Here is a 13,999-nt window from a genome sequence, read left to right on the forward strand (position 1 = left end):
CAGTTTGAACAATTCTGGCCATTTTCCCCAGGCCTCTCTCATTAAAAAGGTGTTTTCACCCTCAGAACTGCTGCTCAGTGGATTTTTTTCTGGAAGTCCTATAAATAACAGATTTTAAGCAGGAAAGCTCTTTGTACATGTTTAAAATTCAAGACTTGTGTTTTGGTGAGTGCTGTGGGGCTCATGAATGATAATCTCTATGCATTTGAGGTCAAAGTATTTATCATTAATGAGGAAACAATTCATCAAAAAAACAGTGCTAACTGTTGTCAAAGTTGCTGGTGAACGCAGCAGGCCAGGCAGCATCTCTAGGAAGAGGTACAGTCGAGGTTTCAGGCCGAGTCCCTTCATCAGGACTAACTGAAGGAAGAGTTAGTAAGAGATTTGAAAGTGGGAGGGGGAGGGGGGAGATCCAAAACGATAGGAGAAGACAAGAGGGGAAGGGATGGAGCCAAGAGCTGGACAGGTGATTGGCAAAGGGGATATGAGAGGATCATGGGACAGGAGGTCCGGGGAGAAAGACAAGCGGGTGGGGGGGAACCCTGAGGATGGGCAAGGGGTATAGTCAGAGGGACAGAGGGAGAAAAAGGAGAGTGAGAGAAAGAATGTGGGTATAAAAATAAATAACGGATTGGATACAAGGGGGAGGTGGGGCATTAGCGGAAGCTAGAGAAATCAATGTTCATGCCATCAGGTTGGAGGCTACCCAGACAGAATATAAGGTGTTGTTCCTCCAACCTGAGTGTGGCTTCATCTTTATAGTAGAGGAGGCCGTGGATAGACATGTCAGAATGGGGATGGGATGTGGAATTAAAATGTGTGACCACTGGGAGATCCTGCCTTCTCTGGCAGACAGAGCGTAGGTGTTCAGCAAAGCGGTCTCCCAGTCTGCGTCGGGTCTCGCCAATATATAGAAGGCCACATCGGGAGCAGCGGACGCAGTATATCACCCCAGCCGACTCACAGGTGAAGTGTCGCCTCACCTGGAAGGACTGTCTGGGGCCCTGAATGGTGGTAAGGGAGGAAGTGTAAGGGCATGTGTAGCACTTGTTCCGCTTACAAGGATAAGTGCCAGGAGGGAGATCAGTGGGGAAGGATCCCATTCCCATTCTGACATGTCGCCACACATTTTAATTCCTCATCCCATTCCCATTCTGACATGACCTCCCAGTGGCCACACATTTTAATTCCACATCCCATTCCCATTCTGACATGACCTCCCAGTGGCCACACATTTTAATTCCACATCCCATTCCCATTCTGACATGTCTATCCACGGCCTCCTCTACTGTAAAGATGAAGCCATACACAGGTTGGAGGAACAACACCTTATATTCCATCTGGGTAGCCTCCAACCTGATGGCATGAACATTGACATCTCTAACTTCCGCTAACGCCCCACCTCCCCCTTGTACCCCATCCGTTATTTATTTTTATACACACATTCTTTCTCTCACTCTCCTTTTTCTCCCTCTGTCCCTCTGACTATACCCCTTGCCCATCCTCTGGGTTGCCCCAACCCTTGTCTTTCTCCCCGGGCCTCCTGTCCCATGATCCTCTCATATCCCCTTTGCCAATCACCTGTCCAGCTCTTGGCTCCATCCCTCTCCCTCCTGTCTTCTCCTATCATTTTGGATCTCCCCCTCCCCCTCGCACTTCCAAATCCATACTAACTCTTCCTTCAGTTAGTCGTGACGAAGGGTCTCGGCCTGAAACGTTGATTGTACCTCTTCCTAGAGATTCTGCCTGGCCTGCGGCATTCACCAGCAACTTTGATGTGTGTTGCTTGAATTTCCGGCATCTGCAGAATTCCTGTTGCTAACTGTTGTGCACATTCTTAAATAAGCTGTTGCTTAATCTTACTGTATATTAGCTCTTAAGTTGTTTTATTTTGTTTCAAGTCTTCTATTTCAACAAAAGATTTATCAACAACTAAGTTTTGAATTAGACAGGACAATAATCTACACAATGATTGAATGTTTCTCGTGCAAAAATAGGATACAGGACACAGCGGTAAAGCTGATTAAACAATGCTGATATTGACCTAAACATAAAATTAGTACAATTCTCCTTTCCTATTTTTCCTTTACAGTATGTGAGAATAATCAGGCTCTGGATCTGAATCCAAGAATTATTAAACCTGGATTATTATTGTGCTCAATAAGCCGAGAGAATGGAGCTTCACATCTGTAATGACATAGGCTCCTCCGTTTATTGAAAAAATGCCTCAGACACTATTTCTAACAGGGCTACAGTACAGACCAAGCCTTTTCCTGTAAGCAGAAGAGTATTCTAATCAAAGGATTGAAGAAAATGATAGGTAAGAGTAGGAGGATGGATGCTATGCTGGTCGGGTAGGTAGGTGAATGGCACATTTCCCATTTTTAAATAATGGGCAGTGATATTAAATTAATATTCTTCAATGAAAATTGCAGGAAATTTGAACATCTTTTTGGAAACATCAGGACGAGTAAGTTTCACCACACTGACTGAAGCTGCATTTAATTAAGGTCCATGTGGGAAATGCAGACGAATGGAAATCTGCTGATGGTACATTCCTCATCACTCCAAAAGCCAGCATCTGAAATATAAACATTCCAGCAGAAAGAGAAAGAATTACAAGATCTCCAAAGCAATTATTTTAAGACCAAAAGCAGGATGGCCCCTTGAGCTAGTTCCATCATAAACTGATTCAATGTTAACAGGCTCAAGAAGGTGAATGATTTTCAGCTCTTGCTGTGCAACTACCTGGGATGTGATTAACTTGCCACTAAAAATAATATAATATTGAATCTTGTCATACTTAGATTAATTGCCAAGTGCCCAAATTTAATGCAAAGGCAATCTGCAGCTGTACAACCTGTTGGAATGATGCCTTCAGAAAGGGAAGCACAAAAATAAATAAACAATACGTGATCATAATTTCCACAAGATGGGGGACTGGAGGGATAATAGAAACCTTGGAGAAATTCTCACATTTTCCATGTTCTTTTTCTCTCATGTTTCTTTAGTACAAAGAAAGAGGACATTCAAGTAATGAAGTCTCTGCTCTCCCCAGATGGTGACAAGGACATGTACAGGAATGAGATAATTCAGCTGGTTGAGTGGTGTCGCAACATCAACATTGCACTCAATGCCAGTAAGACTAAGGAACTGATTGTGGACCAGGAAGGGGAAGTTGAGGGAAAACACACCAGTCCTCCTTGAAGAGTCAGCGATGAAAAGGGTGAGCAGTTTCAAGTTCCTGGGTGTCATCTATCCTGGGCCCAACATATTGATAATCATCAGGAAGGCATGCCAATGGCAAATTTCTATAGGTGTAATGTGGAGAGCATTTTAGCTGGTTGCATTACCTTTGGCATGGAGGGGCCATTGCACTGGATCAGAAAAATCTGCAGAGGGTTGCAAATTCAGCCACCTCCATTATGCCTCCCCAGTTTTGAGTACATCTTCAAAAAGGTGATGCCTCAAAAAGGTGACATCCATCATTAAGTCACCTTTCACCCAGGCTGTGCCCTCTTGTTATCACAACCTTCAGGAAGGAGGTGCAGGAGCCTGAAGGTACACACTCTATATTTTAAGGACTGCTTCTATCCCACCACCATCAGATCTCTGAACAGACAGTGAACCAACCCTTGAACACTACCCCAGTATTTTTGCACTTACTCAATTTAACATGCAACTACTCATTTACAGTATATTCCTTATTGCAATTTATAGTATTTTTAGGCATTACACTGTAACTCTGCCACAAAATAACAAATTTCACAACATATATCAGTGATATTAAACCTGACTCTGATCTTGGAGAAATCCCAATAATTCCATTCCCCCACTTATTTCCCTGAAAATTATTCTCTTGGATTTCCATTAACCTCTCTCTGCTTGTCCTACCATCCATGTAGATCAGGTAACTTACTATTTTTGTGATGTTGATGGCAAGCAGAACAATCCAGGAAACACTACGCACTCACAGAGAGAACATGTACACTCCCTACTGATAGCTTTGCATGTATGCTACCTGCCTACTATGCCAGAGCACAGCCACAACAGAGTAAATAGCAGCTAACGCCATTTCTCAGAAGTTGACTTAGATTTTTTGTTGAAGCTGGAGCAGGGATTGCCAGTAATGCTGTGAATATTGTACTGCACTGCAGTTACACACGCCAATTTCTGGCAAGATGGTGGCGCAACTGGTCACAGTGGTTTCTACGGGGTCATCAAAATGTGCTGCTCTTCTACGTAAACACACTTCTAATGATCGCAAAATTCTGCTATACATCAGGACCTTAAAGGACCGCAGGTCTACACCATCAGCGAATTAATGAAGGAGCCGTGCAATGTGCTGCTGCCCGAGTCGATGGAGGCTTACAGTCAAATAGGGAGTGGCCAGCCTGGTCCCTTTTCTTGTGATCATAAGAAAAGTTAATCTGGTACGCCGCAAGTTCAATTTGCTGAGTTATTGGATGAATGCAGGGGTGGATGGAGACGGAGCTGTCTGGCTTCGGTCATAGCAACAACTAGGCCTGAAGCCTCAGTGCCACCTGTTTGCAGCCACCCGGAGTAAGAGAACAAAACCATTGCTGCTTCGCCGGGGGCAATGTGGCGCAGCGTCATTGCCTTCCCACGATTTTGCTCAGCAGAAGACAAGCTCTGTCGTGGCTGACTGCAGGTTTTTTTTGGGGGGGGCGGCTGCTCTCAATTAACTTGGGGCCTGAAGCTATGAGGTTGATTGCTTTTCTGCTGCCAGGGGAAGAGATGTCCGAACCAGTGCACTCTACTGGGGCGGCATAATGCAGTTGTGACAAATGAGGATTTCAAATGGACTGCATACATATACTTCTGTGTGATTGTGTTTTTACTGATATTCTATGTGCTTGGATATGTGAGGACTGGACCTTAAAGTCATGGTATCGCCTAGTGGGAGTCAGGCATCGGGGCAAAGACTGGGCCTCAAAGCTGCAGTATTGCCTAGCGGGTGTCGGAGCAGGTCAACAGACGACAGCAATGAGCTGGGGGTCTGAACTATATACATGCATATTCTGCATTGTTGTATTGTGTGTTGTTGACTTGTATGTGGGATGACTAGGCATCAAGCAATGGTGTTGCAGCTGGTGGGGGGGGAGGAATCTCAATGCTCAGTTCTGATCTTACGTGTGCCTACTGTGTGTGACTGCTGGTAATGTGTCATTGCGCCTTGCCCCTGTAGTGCAGCTGTCTTACTTGGCTGTATTCATACATGCTTAAATGACAATTAAACTTGAATCGAGTTGAATTGAACTGCAAACCAGGCAGACACTGAAACAGGCACAGACATGGCATTTTAATATATTCAGTGGAATTATTCATGTGGGCTTGGAGTAAGCTGCAGTTCTACATTTCATAAAGAAACTGCTTACTCTGAGTTAGAATCATGGTGTTGCACAGTAAGCCAGCAACGGGTCTTCCTGTAGGCCAATAATGATAATCCCATCTGGATCCATCAGTCCAAAACTCTGTACCATCCTAAGTTAGAGCAGGAGTGTAAAAGTTATAATTTAAAAGAACTTTCTCAAAATTTGAAAACAAATTATAAATGTATATTTAAATTTTGTGTAACAATAAATTATATTCACCTCATACACATCAGAGCTACCAATCCAAATTTTTGGATGTGGACTACCCTCCTTTTGGGCCAATTCTAAAACAAAGTCATTATTTTCCTTGCTGTGTATTGAAACGAGGTGACCACCAGGTATGAGGGCTTGACAGTACATCTGATAAAGAAGATATATTCAATGTGAAATGATAATTCTTCATTCAGTAAAATTGAGGAAATTCCACTCATCATAGTTTATTTGTACTTAGTGAAAGACATTCTGCAAAGTGCCAATGACTAAGAAGTTTGTAAATGTTACTAATATTGTTGGCAATGAAGAAAATTTTAGGCTGCAGAGAAATATCATTGGACTAGTTGGAGGGGCAGAACAAAGTGGGGAGTAAAACACAATATATGGCAAGATATTAAGAAGCCCAAAGGAACAGGTACATCTTAGAGCACATGCCCACAAATCTTTCAAGACTGACAAGTAGATAGAGAGGTTAAAAAGACACATGTGAGACTTGTCTTAATCTTTTGAAACAGATATACAAAAGAAGGTTGTTATCCTGCAATACGCTATTCAATCACAGTCCACAGTTTACATTTCCAACCACAGCACAACAAGCAGAATGTATAAGCACCTGAGATTGTGCAGAGGAAATTCACAAGAGCTGGAAAATTCAGTGACCAGGAGAGATTTTCCAGTCTGGCTTGCTTCTAGGAACTATAAAAGCTGCAGGAGGTCTGACTGATGAGCATAAGATTACACTGGAAAACAAAGATTTTGCTTCCTGAATACCTTTAGGTGTATCTTATGAATATTGGGCTACTGATCATGAAAATCACCATGGAATTTCACTATCACGCACCATTTTTTTAATAAACTTATGTTTATTATTTCAATTCATAATTCAAGTCAATTAAAATGTTGCCTACAATGTAAGCTGGAAAGTTTCCTATTTTGTCCAGGCATGCTTGGGCATGCTCAGGTGGCACAGGTGCTGCATGGCAGGACAGGTTTTAGTAATAGTTATTTGGTTCAGGACTGTAAGGATGGAATTTGCTATCACCAGGCACAAAAATGTATATGAAGGATTTTGATATTTGAGACAGAGGCTTCCCAGAATAACTGATGCCAAGATTAAGGAAAGCATTTTTGTTGGTCCACAAATCAAACAGGTCATCAATGACAGGCAATTTGAAGAATTTCTAGTGGGACTGGAGAAAATCACATGGAAGACATTCAAGGAAGTTGTTGAAATTTTTCTCGGGATCTACAGAGCACCAAACTACATAGAGCTGGTCGAAAACTTGCTTCAAGCATATAAAACCGTGAAATGCAACATGTCACTAAAGATTCATTTTCTGCATTCCCATTTAGACTTCTTCCCTGCAAATCTTGGTGCTGTTAGTGACGAGCTTGGTGAAAGGTTTCACCAGGACATTGCGGTCATGGAGAAAAGATACCAGGGCAACTGGAATCCATCAATGCTGCCGAATTATAGTTGGACACTTAAGTGAGAAACCTCAGACACTGAGTACAAATGAAAATCATTAACATAATATTTTTTAACTTAGTTGAACTATTGCAAAGCATCAGCACTATTATGCAATTAAGCACACTATATTTAATATAGTGATGACCCTGGTGCCAAGCTGTATGGGTCCTAATGCCCTTCCCTTGGACAACATTGGTGTCATGGAGAGGGGAGACTTGCAGCATGGGCAACTGCTGGTCTTCCATACAACCTTGTCCAGGCCTGTGCCCTGGAGAGTGAAGATTTTCCAGGCGCAGATCCATGGTCTCACAAGACTAACGGATGCCTTAAATTCAATAAAAGTTAATTTGATGTTTCTCCAAATTCCTACGTGATACACGTAATCTGAAATTACATTTGTGTTCATCTTCAAGCAGTCTATCATAAACAAAAAAATTCCGAGGAAGCAACACTTTTGAAAAAATTTGTTGTCCCGTGTTATGAGAGATCTAGACAGGATGAACAAGAAGAATATATCTCACTTAGCAAGGAGTTTGAAAAAAGAGACAAAGTTTAAAGGTGAGAGCTGGAAGGATTGCAGTTCTTTTCTATTTATGTGTGGAACGAGCTGCCAGCAAAAGTGGCAATTGCAGGTTCGATTTCAAAATTTAAGAGCGGTCTTGATAAATACACTATGGGAGGGGAATGGAAGGCTACGGTGCAGGTGTGGGTTGATGGGATGAGGCAGAATACCAGTTCAGCATGGCCTAGATAGGACAGAGGTCTGTTTCTGTAATGCTGTGCTCTATGACTATGATATTATGACTCTACAGCGTGGGAAAGGGAGAGGGTGTTCTGAATTCACTGGCTGGAATGCTGGTAGATGCAGAAGCCCTGAACTTATCTGATGAGTATCTGAATGGGTACTCAACTGTAGAAAACTGTAGGGCCACAGAAAAAACTTACAGTATATGTAGGGCAATCTAAACAGTTATTTTTGGTCCAGCACAGGCATGATGATCCAAAAGACCTCTTCCTGTGTTAAATGATTCTTCGCTTACTTCCTAGCACCATCAGTCAGCTGATGAATCAGTTCTCTTACTTATTAAACACTTCCTGACAGCATCAAGGAGGCGTCTTTACAACAAGGGCTGCAACGATCAAGAAAATTTGTCTACTCTTACATAGTCATATTACCATATAGGCCATGTTTCAAAAGCAACTCCTTTTAGTCACAAACATGAGGAAATCTACAGATGCAGGAAATTCAGGCAACACACATAAAAAAATGCTGGTGAACGCAGCAGGCCAGGTAGCATCTATAGGAAGAGGTACAGTCGACGTTTCGGGCCGAGATCCTTCGTCAGGACTAAATGAAAGAAGAGTTAGTAAGAGATTTGAAAGTGGGAGGGGGAGGGGGAGATCCGAAATGATAGGAGAAGACAGGAGGGGGAGGGGTGGAGCCAAGAGCTGGAAAGTTGATTGGTAAAAGGGATACCAGTCTGGAGAAGGGAGAGGATCATGGGACGGGAGGCCTAGGGAGAAAGAAAGGGGGAGGGGAGCCCAGAGGATGGGCAAGGAGTTATAGTGAGTGGGACAGAGGGAGAAAAAAAAGAGATTAGATAGATAGATAGAGAGAGAGAGAGAGAGAGAGACAGGGGATAGGGTACGAAGGGGAGGTGGGGCATTAACGGAAGTTACAGGTCAATGTTCATGCCATCAGGTTGGAGGCTACCCAGATGGAATATAAGGTGTTGTTTCTCCAACCTGAGTGTGGCTTCATCTTGACAATAGAGGAGGCCGTGGATAGACATATCAGAATGGGAATGGGACGTGGAACTAAAATGTGTTGCCACTGGGAGATCCTGCTTTCTCTGGCAGACAGAGCATAGGTGTTCAGCGAAACGGTCTCCCAGCCTGCGTCGGGTCTCGCCAACATATAGAAGGCTGCATTGGGAGCACCAGATGCACTATATCACCCCAGCCGACTCATAAGCGAAGTGTCACCTCAGCTGGAAGGACTGTCTGGGGCCCTGAATGGTATTGAGGGAGGAAGTGTAAGGGCATGTGTAGCAATTGTTCTGCTTACAAGGATAAGTGCCGGGAGGGAGATCGGTGGGAAGGGATGGGGGGGGGGAACGAATGGACAAGGGAGTCACGTAGGGAGCGATCCCTGTGGAAAGCAGAAAGTGGGGGGGAAGGGAAAGATGTGCTTGTTGGTGGGATCCCGTTGGAGGTGGCGGAAGTTACAGAGAATTATGTGTTGGACCCGAAGGCTGTGGGGTGGTAGGTGAGGACAAGGGGAACCCTATTCCTAGTGGGGTGGCGGGAGGATGAGGTGAGAACAGATGTGCGTGAAATGGGAGAGATGCGTTTGAGAGCAGAGTTGATGGTGGAGGAAGGGAAGCCCCTTTCTTTAAAAAAGGAGGACATCTCCCTCGTCCTGGAATGAAAAACTTCATCCTGAGAGCAGATGCGGCAGAGGCAGAGGAATTGCGAGAAGGGGATGGCATTTTTGCAAGAGACAGGGTGGGAAGAGGAATAGTCCAGGTAGCTGTGAGAGTCTGTAGGCTTATAGTAGACATCAGTAGATAAGCTGTCTCCAGAGATAGAGACAGAAAGATCCAAAAAGGGGAGGAAGGTGTCGGAAATGAACCAGGTAAACTTGAGGGCAGGGTGAAAATTGGAGGCAAAGTTGATAAAGTCAAAGAGCTCAGCATGCGTGCAGGAAGTAGCGCCAATGCAGTCATCGATGTAGTGAAGGAAAAGTGGGGGACAGATACCAGTATAAGCTTGGAACATGGATTGTTCCACAAAGCCAACAAAAAGGCAAGCATAGCTAGGACCCATACAGATGCCCATGGCTACACCTTTAGTTTGGAGGAAGTGGGAGGAGCCAAAGGAGAAATTATTAAGAGTAAGAACTAATTCTGCTAGACGGAGGAGAGTGGTGGTAGAGGGGAACTGGTTAGGTCTGGAATCCAAAAAGAAGCGGAGAGCTTTGAGACCTTCCTGGTGGGGGAATGGAGGTATATAGGGACTGGACATCCATGGTGAAAATAAAGCGGTGGGGGCCAGGGAACTTAAAATCATTGAAAAAATTCAGAGCGTGAGAAGTGTCATGAACATAGGTGGGAAGGGATTGAACAAGGGGGGGATAAAACAGTGTCAACGTGTGCAGAAATGAGTTCGGCGGGGCAAGAGCAAGCTGAGACAATGGAGCTGGACAGGCAGGTTTGTGGATCTTGAGTAGGAGGTAGAAATGGGAAGTGCGGGGTGTGGGAACTATAAGGTTGGTAGCAGTGGATGGGAGATCCCCTGAGCTGACAAAGTGGATGATGGTGTGGGAGACGATGGCCTGGTGCTGATTAGTGGGGTCATGATTGAGGGGTAAATAAGAGGAGGTATCCGTGAGTTGTCGCTGTGCCTCGGCAAGGTAGTGGTTAGTACACCAGACTACAACAGCACCCCCCTTATCGGTGGGTTTTATAGCAAGGTTAGCATTAGTGTGGAGTAGGGTTGCCAACTGTCCTGTATTAGTGGGGGCATCCCGTATATTGGACTAAATTGATTTGTCCCATACGGGACCGCCGTTGTCTCATATTTCCCCCGCTAAGGTAGAGCGTTCCTATGAAACCGTTCGTAAGCCAAAATGGCGTAAAGCGCAGAAGCAATTACCATTAATTTATATGGGAAAAGTTTTGAGCATTCCCAGACCCAAAAAATAACCTACCAAATCATACATAAAACCTAAAATAACACTAACATATAGCAAAAGCAGGAATGATATGATAAATACACAGCCTATATAAAGTAGAAATAATGTATGTACAGTGTATCAGAATCGGGAAGATTAAGCCAAAACCAATTTGTAGAAAAAAATCGGCACATACACGTATGCGCACGTCATGTATGCGCACACAGGTGCCCGCGCAAGCCTTCATGATCGAGGTAGTCTTTCTCGGGGTAAACACAAGTGTCCCGTATCTGACTGCTACTTTTGTCCCTTATTTGGGAGTGAGAAAGTTGGCATCCCTAGTGCTGAGGGAATGGAGAGCCGAACGTTTGGAAGGAGTGAGGTTGGAATGGGAACAAGGTGTGGTGAAGTCGAGGTGGTTGATGTCCCATCGGCAGTTAGCAATAAAGAGATCCAGAGCAGGCAGAAGACCAGAGTGGGGTGTCCTTGAAGAGGAGGAGGGTTGAAGATGGGAGAAGGGGTCATTGGTGGGGGTGGAGAGTCCTTGCCAAAGAAGTAGGCTCAAAGATGGAGCTGGCAAAAGAAGAGTTCAGCATCACGGCGAACGTGGAACTCAATGAGGTGTGGGCGAAGGGGGACAAAGGTAATGCCCTTACTGACGACAGATCGCTCTGCCTCAGAGAGTTGAAGGTCGGAGGGGATGATAAAGACCCGGCACGAATGAGAAGTGGGATCAGAGGGGGGAGGGGGAGGGAGGGGGAGGGAGGCTGGTAGTGTCAGTGGAGAGGGGAGGGTCGAGATGAGAGGAAGATGGAGCCTCCGAGGGCCCAGGAGTAGATGATGGGATGTGAGGGAGATGAGGTTGCAGAGTGGTGGTGGGGGAAGGGGAGACGGGACTCACAATAGCAGCACGTGAAGACCCAACCTGGAGATCAAGGCTGAAGTCGCAGTTGGAGGTTGCGCAATTGCTTTGAAGGAGTCCATGGTCATTGGAGCCCACATTGATGGTGCTGGAGTCCGGGTTTTGAATATGCCCTGGGTTGCTGGAGTCACCGAGATCAATGGCAGGGGCTGCAATCCGAAGATCATGCCTGCTAGCGTCAGAGCCGGCAGGCTCTGGGGTCTGCAGATGGAAGATCTTGTGATCCTTGCCAAACATGACAAAGTCAAAGAAACGGTAATTGCAGGCATGGATCTGATGGAGGATGAAATAACGGGCAGATCCATTACAAACGGCGAAGAAAGTGTCCCTGAGGTGTGGAAGGGACTGGGATAGGGACACCAAGTACCTCCTCATGGCGGAGAGGGTCGCCTTCAGAGCTTGACGGGAGAAGTGACAGGGGAACTCCTTTCAGTGTTTTTTGAAATATGCAAAAGTGCTGTAAAATTTAAGACTTAAATTTTCTTTATTATGCCAAGGCTAGGAAGGAATAAATCAGGAAATCTAGCATTTAGAATGACTCCCAGAGAAAATTTCCACACTCAATTTGTCAGTAAAACAATGGTCTAACAATGTTGAATTTTTTCATACCTCAGCTTCAATCCAGTTCCTTTCTTCATTGATGAACCGAAGACAAGTAAGATTATAACCAGTCCAGCTGGAAACACAAGTCCTGGTGCACCGGTCTTGGTAGAGATGTATCGTGTGCATTTCAATCTGCCTTTGAGCTAGAAAGGAAAGGAGATTCTTATAATCCAGATTTCATTAAGCTAAGATTTATCAGAATTTTCAACTTTAACGCTTTGAAAACTTTTTTGTTCTCTCAGAGAATATGCCAATGGTTAAATCTGAAATTAACATCTAAAATCCGAAATTAATGTCATTATGAAGTTTTAATGATCTTAATCTCTAGTAAATTTGTGTGTGTGTGTGTGTGTGTGTGTGTGTATATGTGCGTGTGTGTGTGTGTGTGTTGGTGTAATAAAATAGCAGACATTACAAATGCATGACAATACATTGACCATCCAGTATTCTGCTGAAGTACTTCTAAGGCAGCATTAAACCAGATGAAAAATTCCGTCTTTCTCCTGAGGGAAAGGTAAAAGATGCCAAGGCAAAGATTATAGGTGGAAATTTTTAAAAAGCTGCTAAAGCTGGAACTCTGAAATAAAAGCAGAAATTGCTGGAAGCACGCATCCATCAGTGCTGTGGATATTATGGCCATTGGATTGTTTGCTAAAGTAGAACATAATTGTATTTACCAATAAAACCTCAACTATCATTGGAATCCGAATTGAAAAGTCACAACATGCTGCTCTTAAAAGATTAATTCAATGCTGAGGTAAAATCACCCACTTTATAAAACCTTAGAAATGAAAACCTTTAACAATATGAGGTACTGTATGCTTGAACATCGACAATATGATATGTTGTATCTCTGAGAAAATCACCAGAGGTAAAAGAAAAATTAATGGCTTAAAAGCTATAAGTTGCTTCCAAAGTGGTTTGAAATGTCCGAGTAAAAACATTTATGGCACTTTAAAATCTAGGAGTAGTATGATCCAAGAAATATTACCGAGGTTTGCTTCAGTGGACAAATTAACATCCAGCCAGCTAGAAATGGACACTGCAACACTGTGCACCATCAAACATTTTTATCATTACTGAAGAGTCCTTGTTTTAATCTTTGACTTGCTAAATACTTGACCTGGCTGTGGACAAGATAATTGATTTAAACCAATACAGTCATTTGTTCTAAATTGTAATTCTTGATAACTTGACAGGTTGATTATTTGTCCATTATCTTCTTTATTTGTCTCCAATCCTTTGCTAGAGCATGTTTCATTTATGTTTGCAGCTCCCAATCTATCTCTAGTTTTCATGTGTGAGCCTGAGTAGTTAGACAACTCCAGTTCTGTCCTCATGCGATATGCTCGCAAATGCAGATGGACAAGATCGACAAACTATAATCAGTCAGACTGCTTTGAACATTTCTTTTCTTGAGCTCCAGGCCAGATAATTTAAAGAGTTATGTTGACAATTAATTTAGCTCTCTCATTTGAGCTAATGGCTTCTTAATTGAAACTCCCTTCCAAGATTGATGGTTTGTTGTGGTTTGAAGAGATTACCTTGCTAGAGGTACCATACACCTCACAAGCTATGAACAAGTGCGTTTACTTAACAGATGTTTAAAAACCCACTGAAGGAAACAAAGTTCAAATCTTTCCTTGATATCTTGGGTATCTGTCAACGCACTCTCTAATTAAAGCAACTATTAAATCAATTATTTTGCAAGTTGCGCT

General features: G+C 43.6%; 1 protein-coding gene across 4 annotated transcripts in view; it reads right to left on the bottom strand.

The window, feature by feature from the left end:
• Positions 1–1,799: 1,799 nt before the first annotated feature.
• Positions 1,800–13,999, bottom strand: part of LOC140204180 (lectin-like) — a 138,242-nt gene continuing 126,042 nt past the window's right edge. For 3 of the 4 annotated variants that reach the window (XM_072270641.1, XM_072270642.1, XM_072270643.1), the window contains 4 exons: positions 12,288–12,424; positions 5,616–5,756; positions 5,400–5,505; positions 1,800–2,581 (listed from right to left, as the gene is read on the bottom strand). In XM_072270641.1, coding sequence (XP_072126742.1) covers positions 2,502–2,581; positions 5,400–5,505; positions 5,616–5,756; positions 12,288–12,424 — 464 coding nt within the window. In that variant the 3' untranslated portion in view covers positions 1,800–2,501. The remainder of the gene's footprint in view (positions 2,582–5,399; positions 5,506–5,615; positions 5,757–12,287; positions 12,425–13,999) is intronic. The other variant, XM_072270644.1, reaches the window with a different exon arrangement.

This window comes from Mobula birostris, chromosome 10 (genome assembly GCF_030028105.1).
Source record: "Mobula birostris isolate sMobBir1 chromosome 10, sMobBir1.hap1, whole genome shotgun sequence".
In the NCBI taxonomy this organism is placed as follows: Eukaryota; Metazoa; Chordata; class Chondrichthyes; order Myliobatiformes; family Myliobatidae; genus Mobula; species Mobula birostris.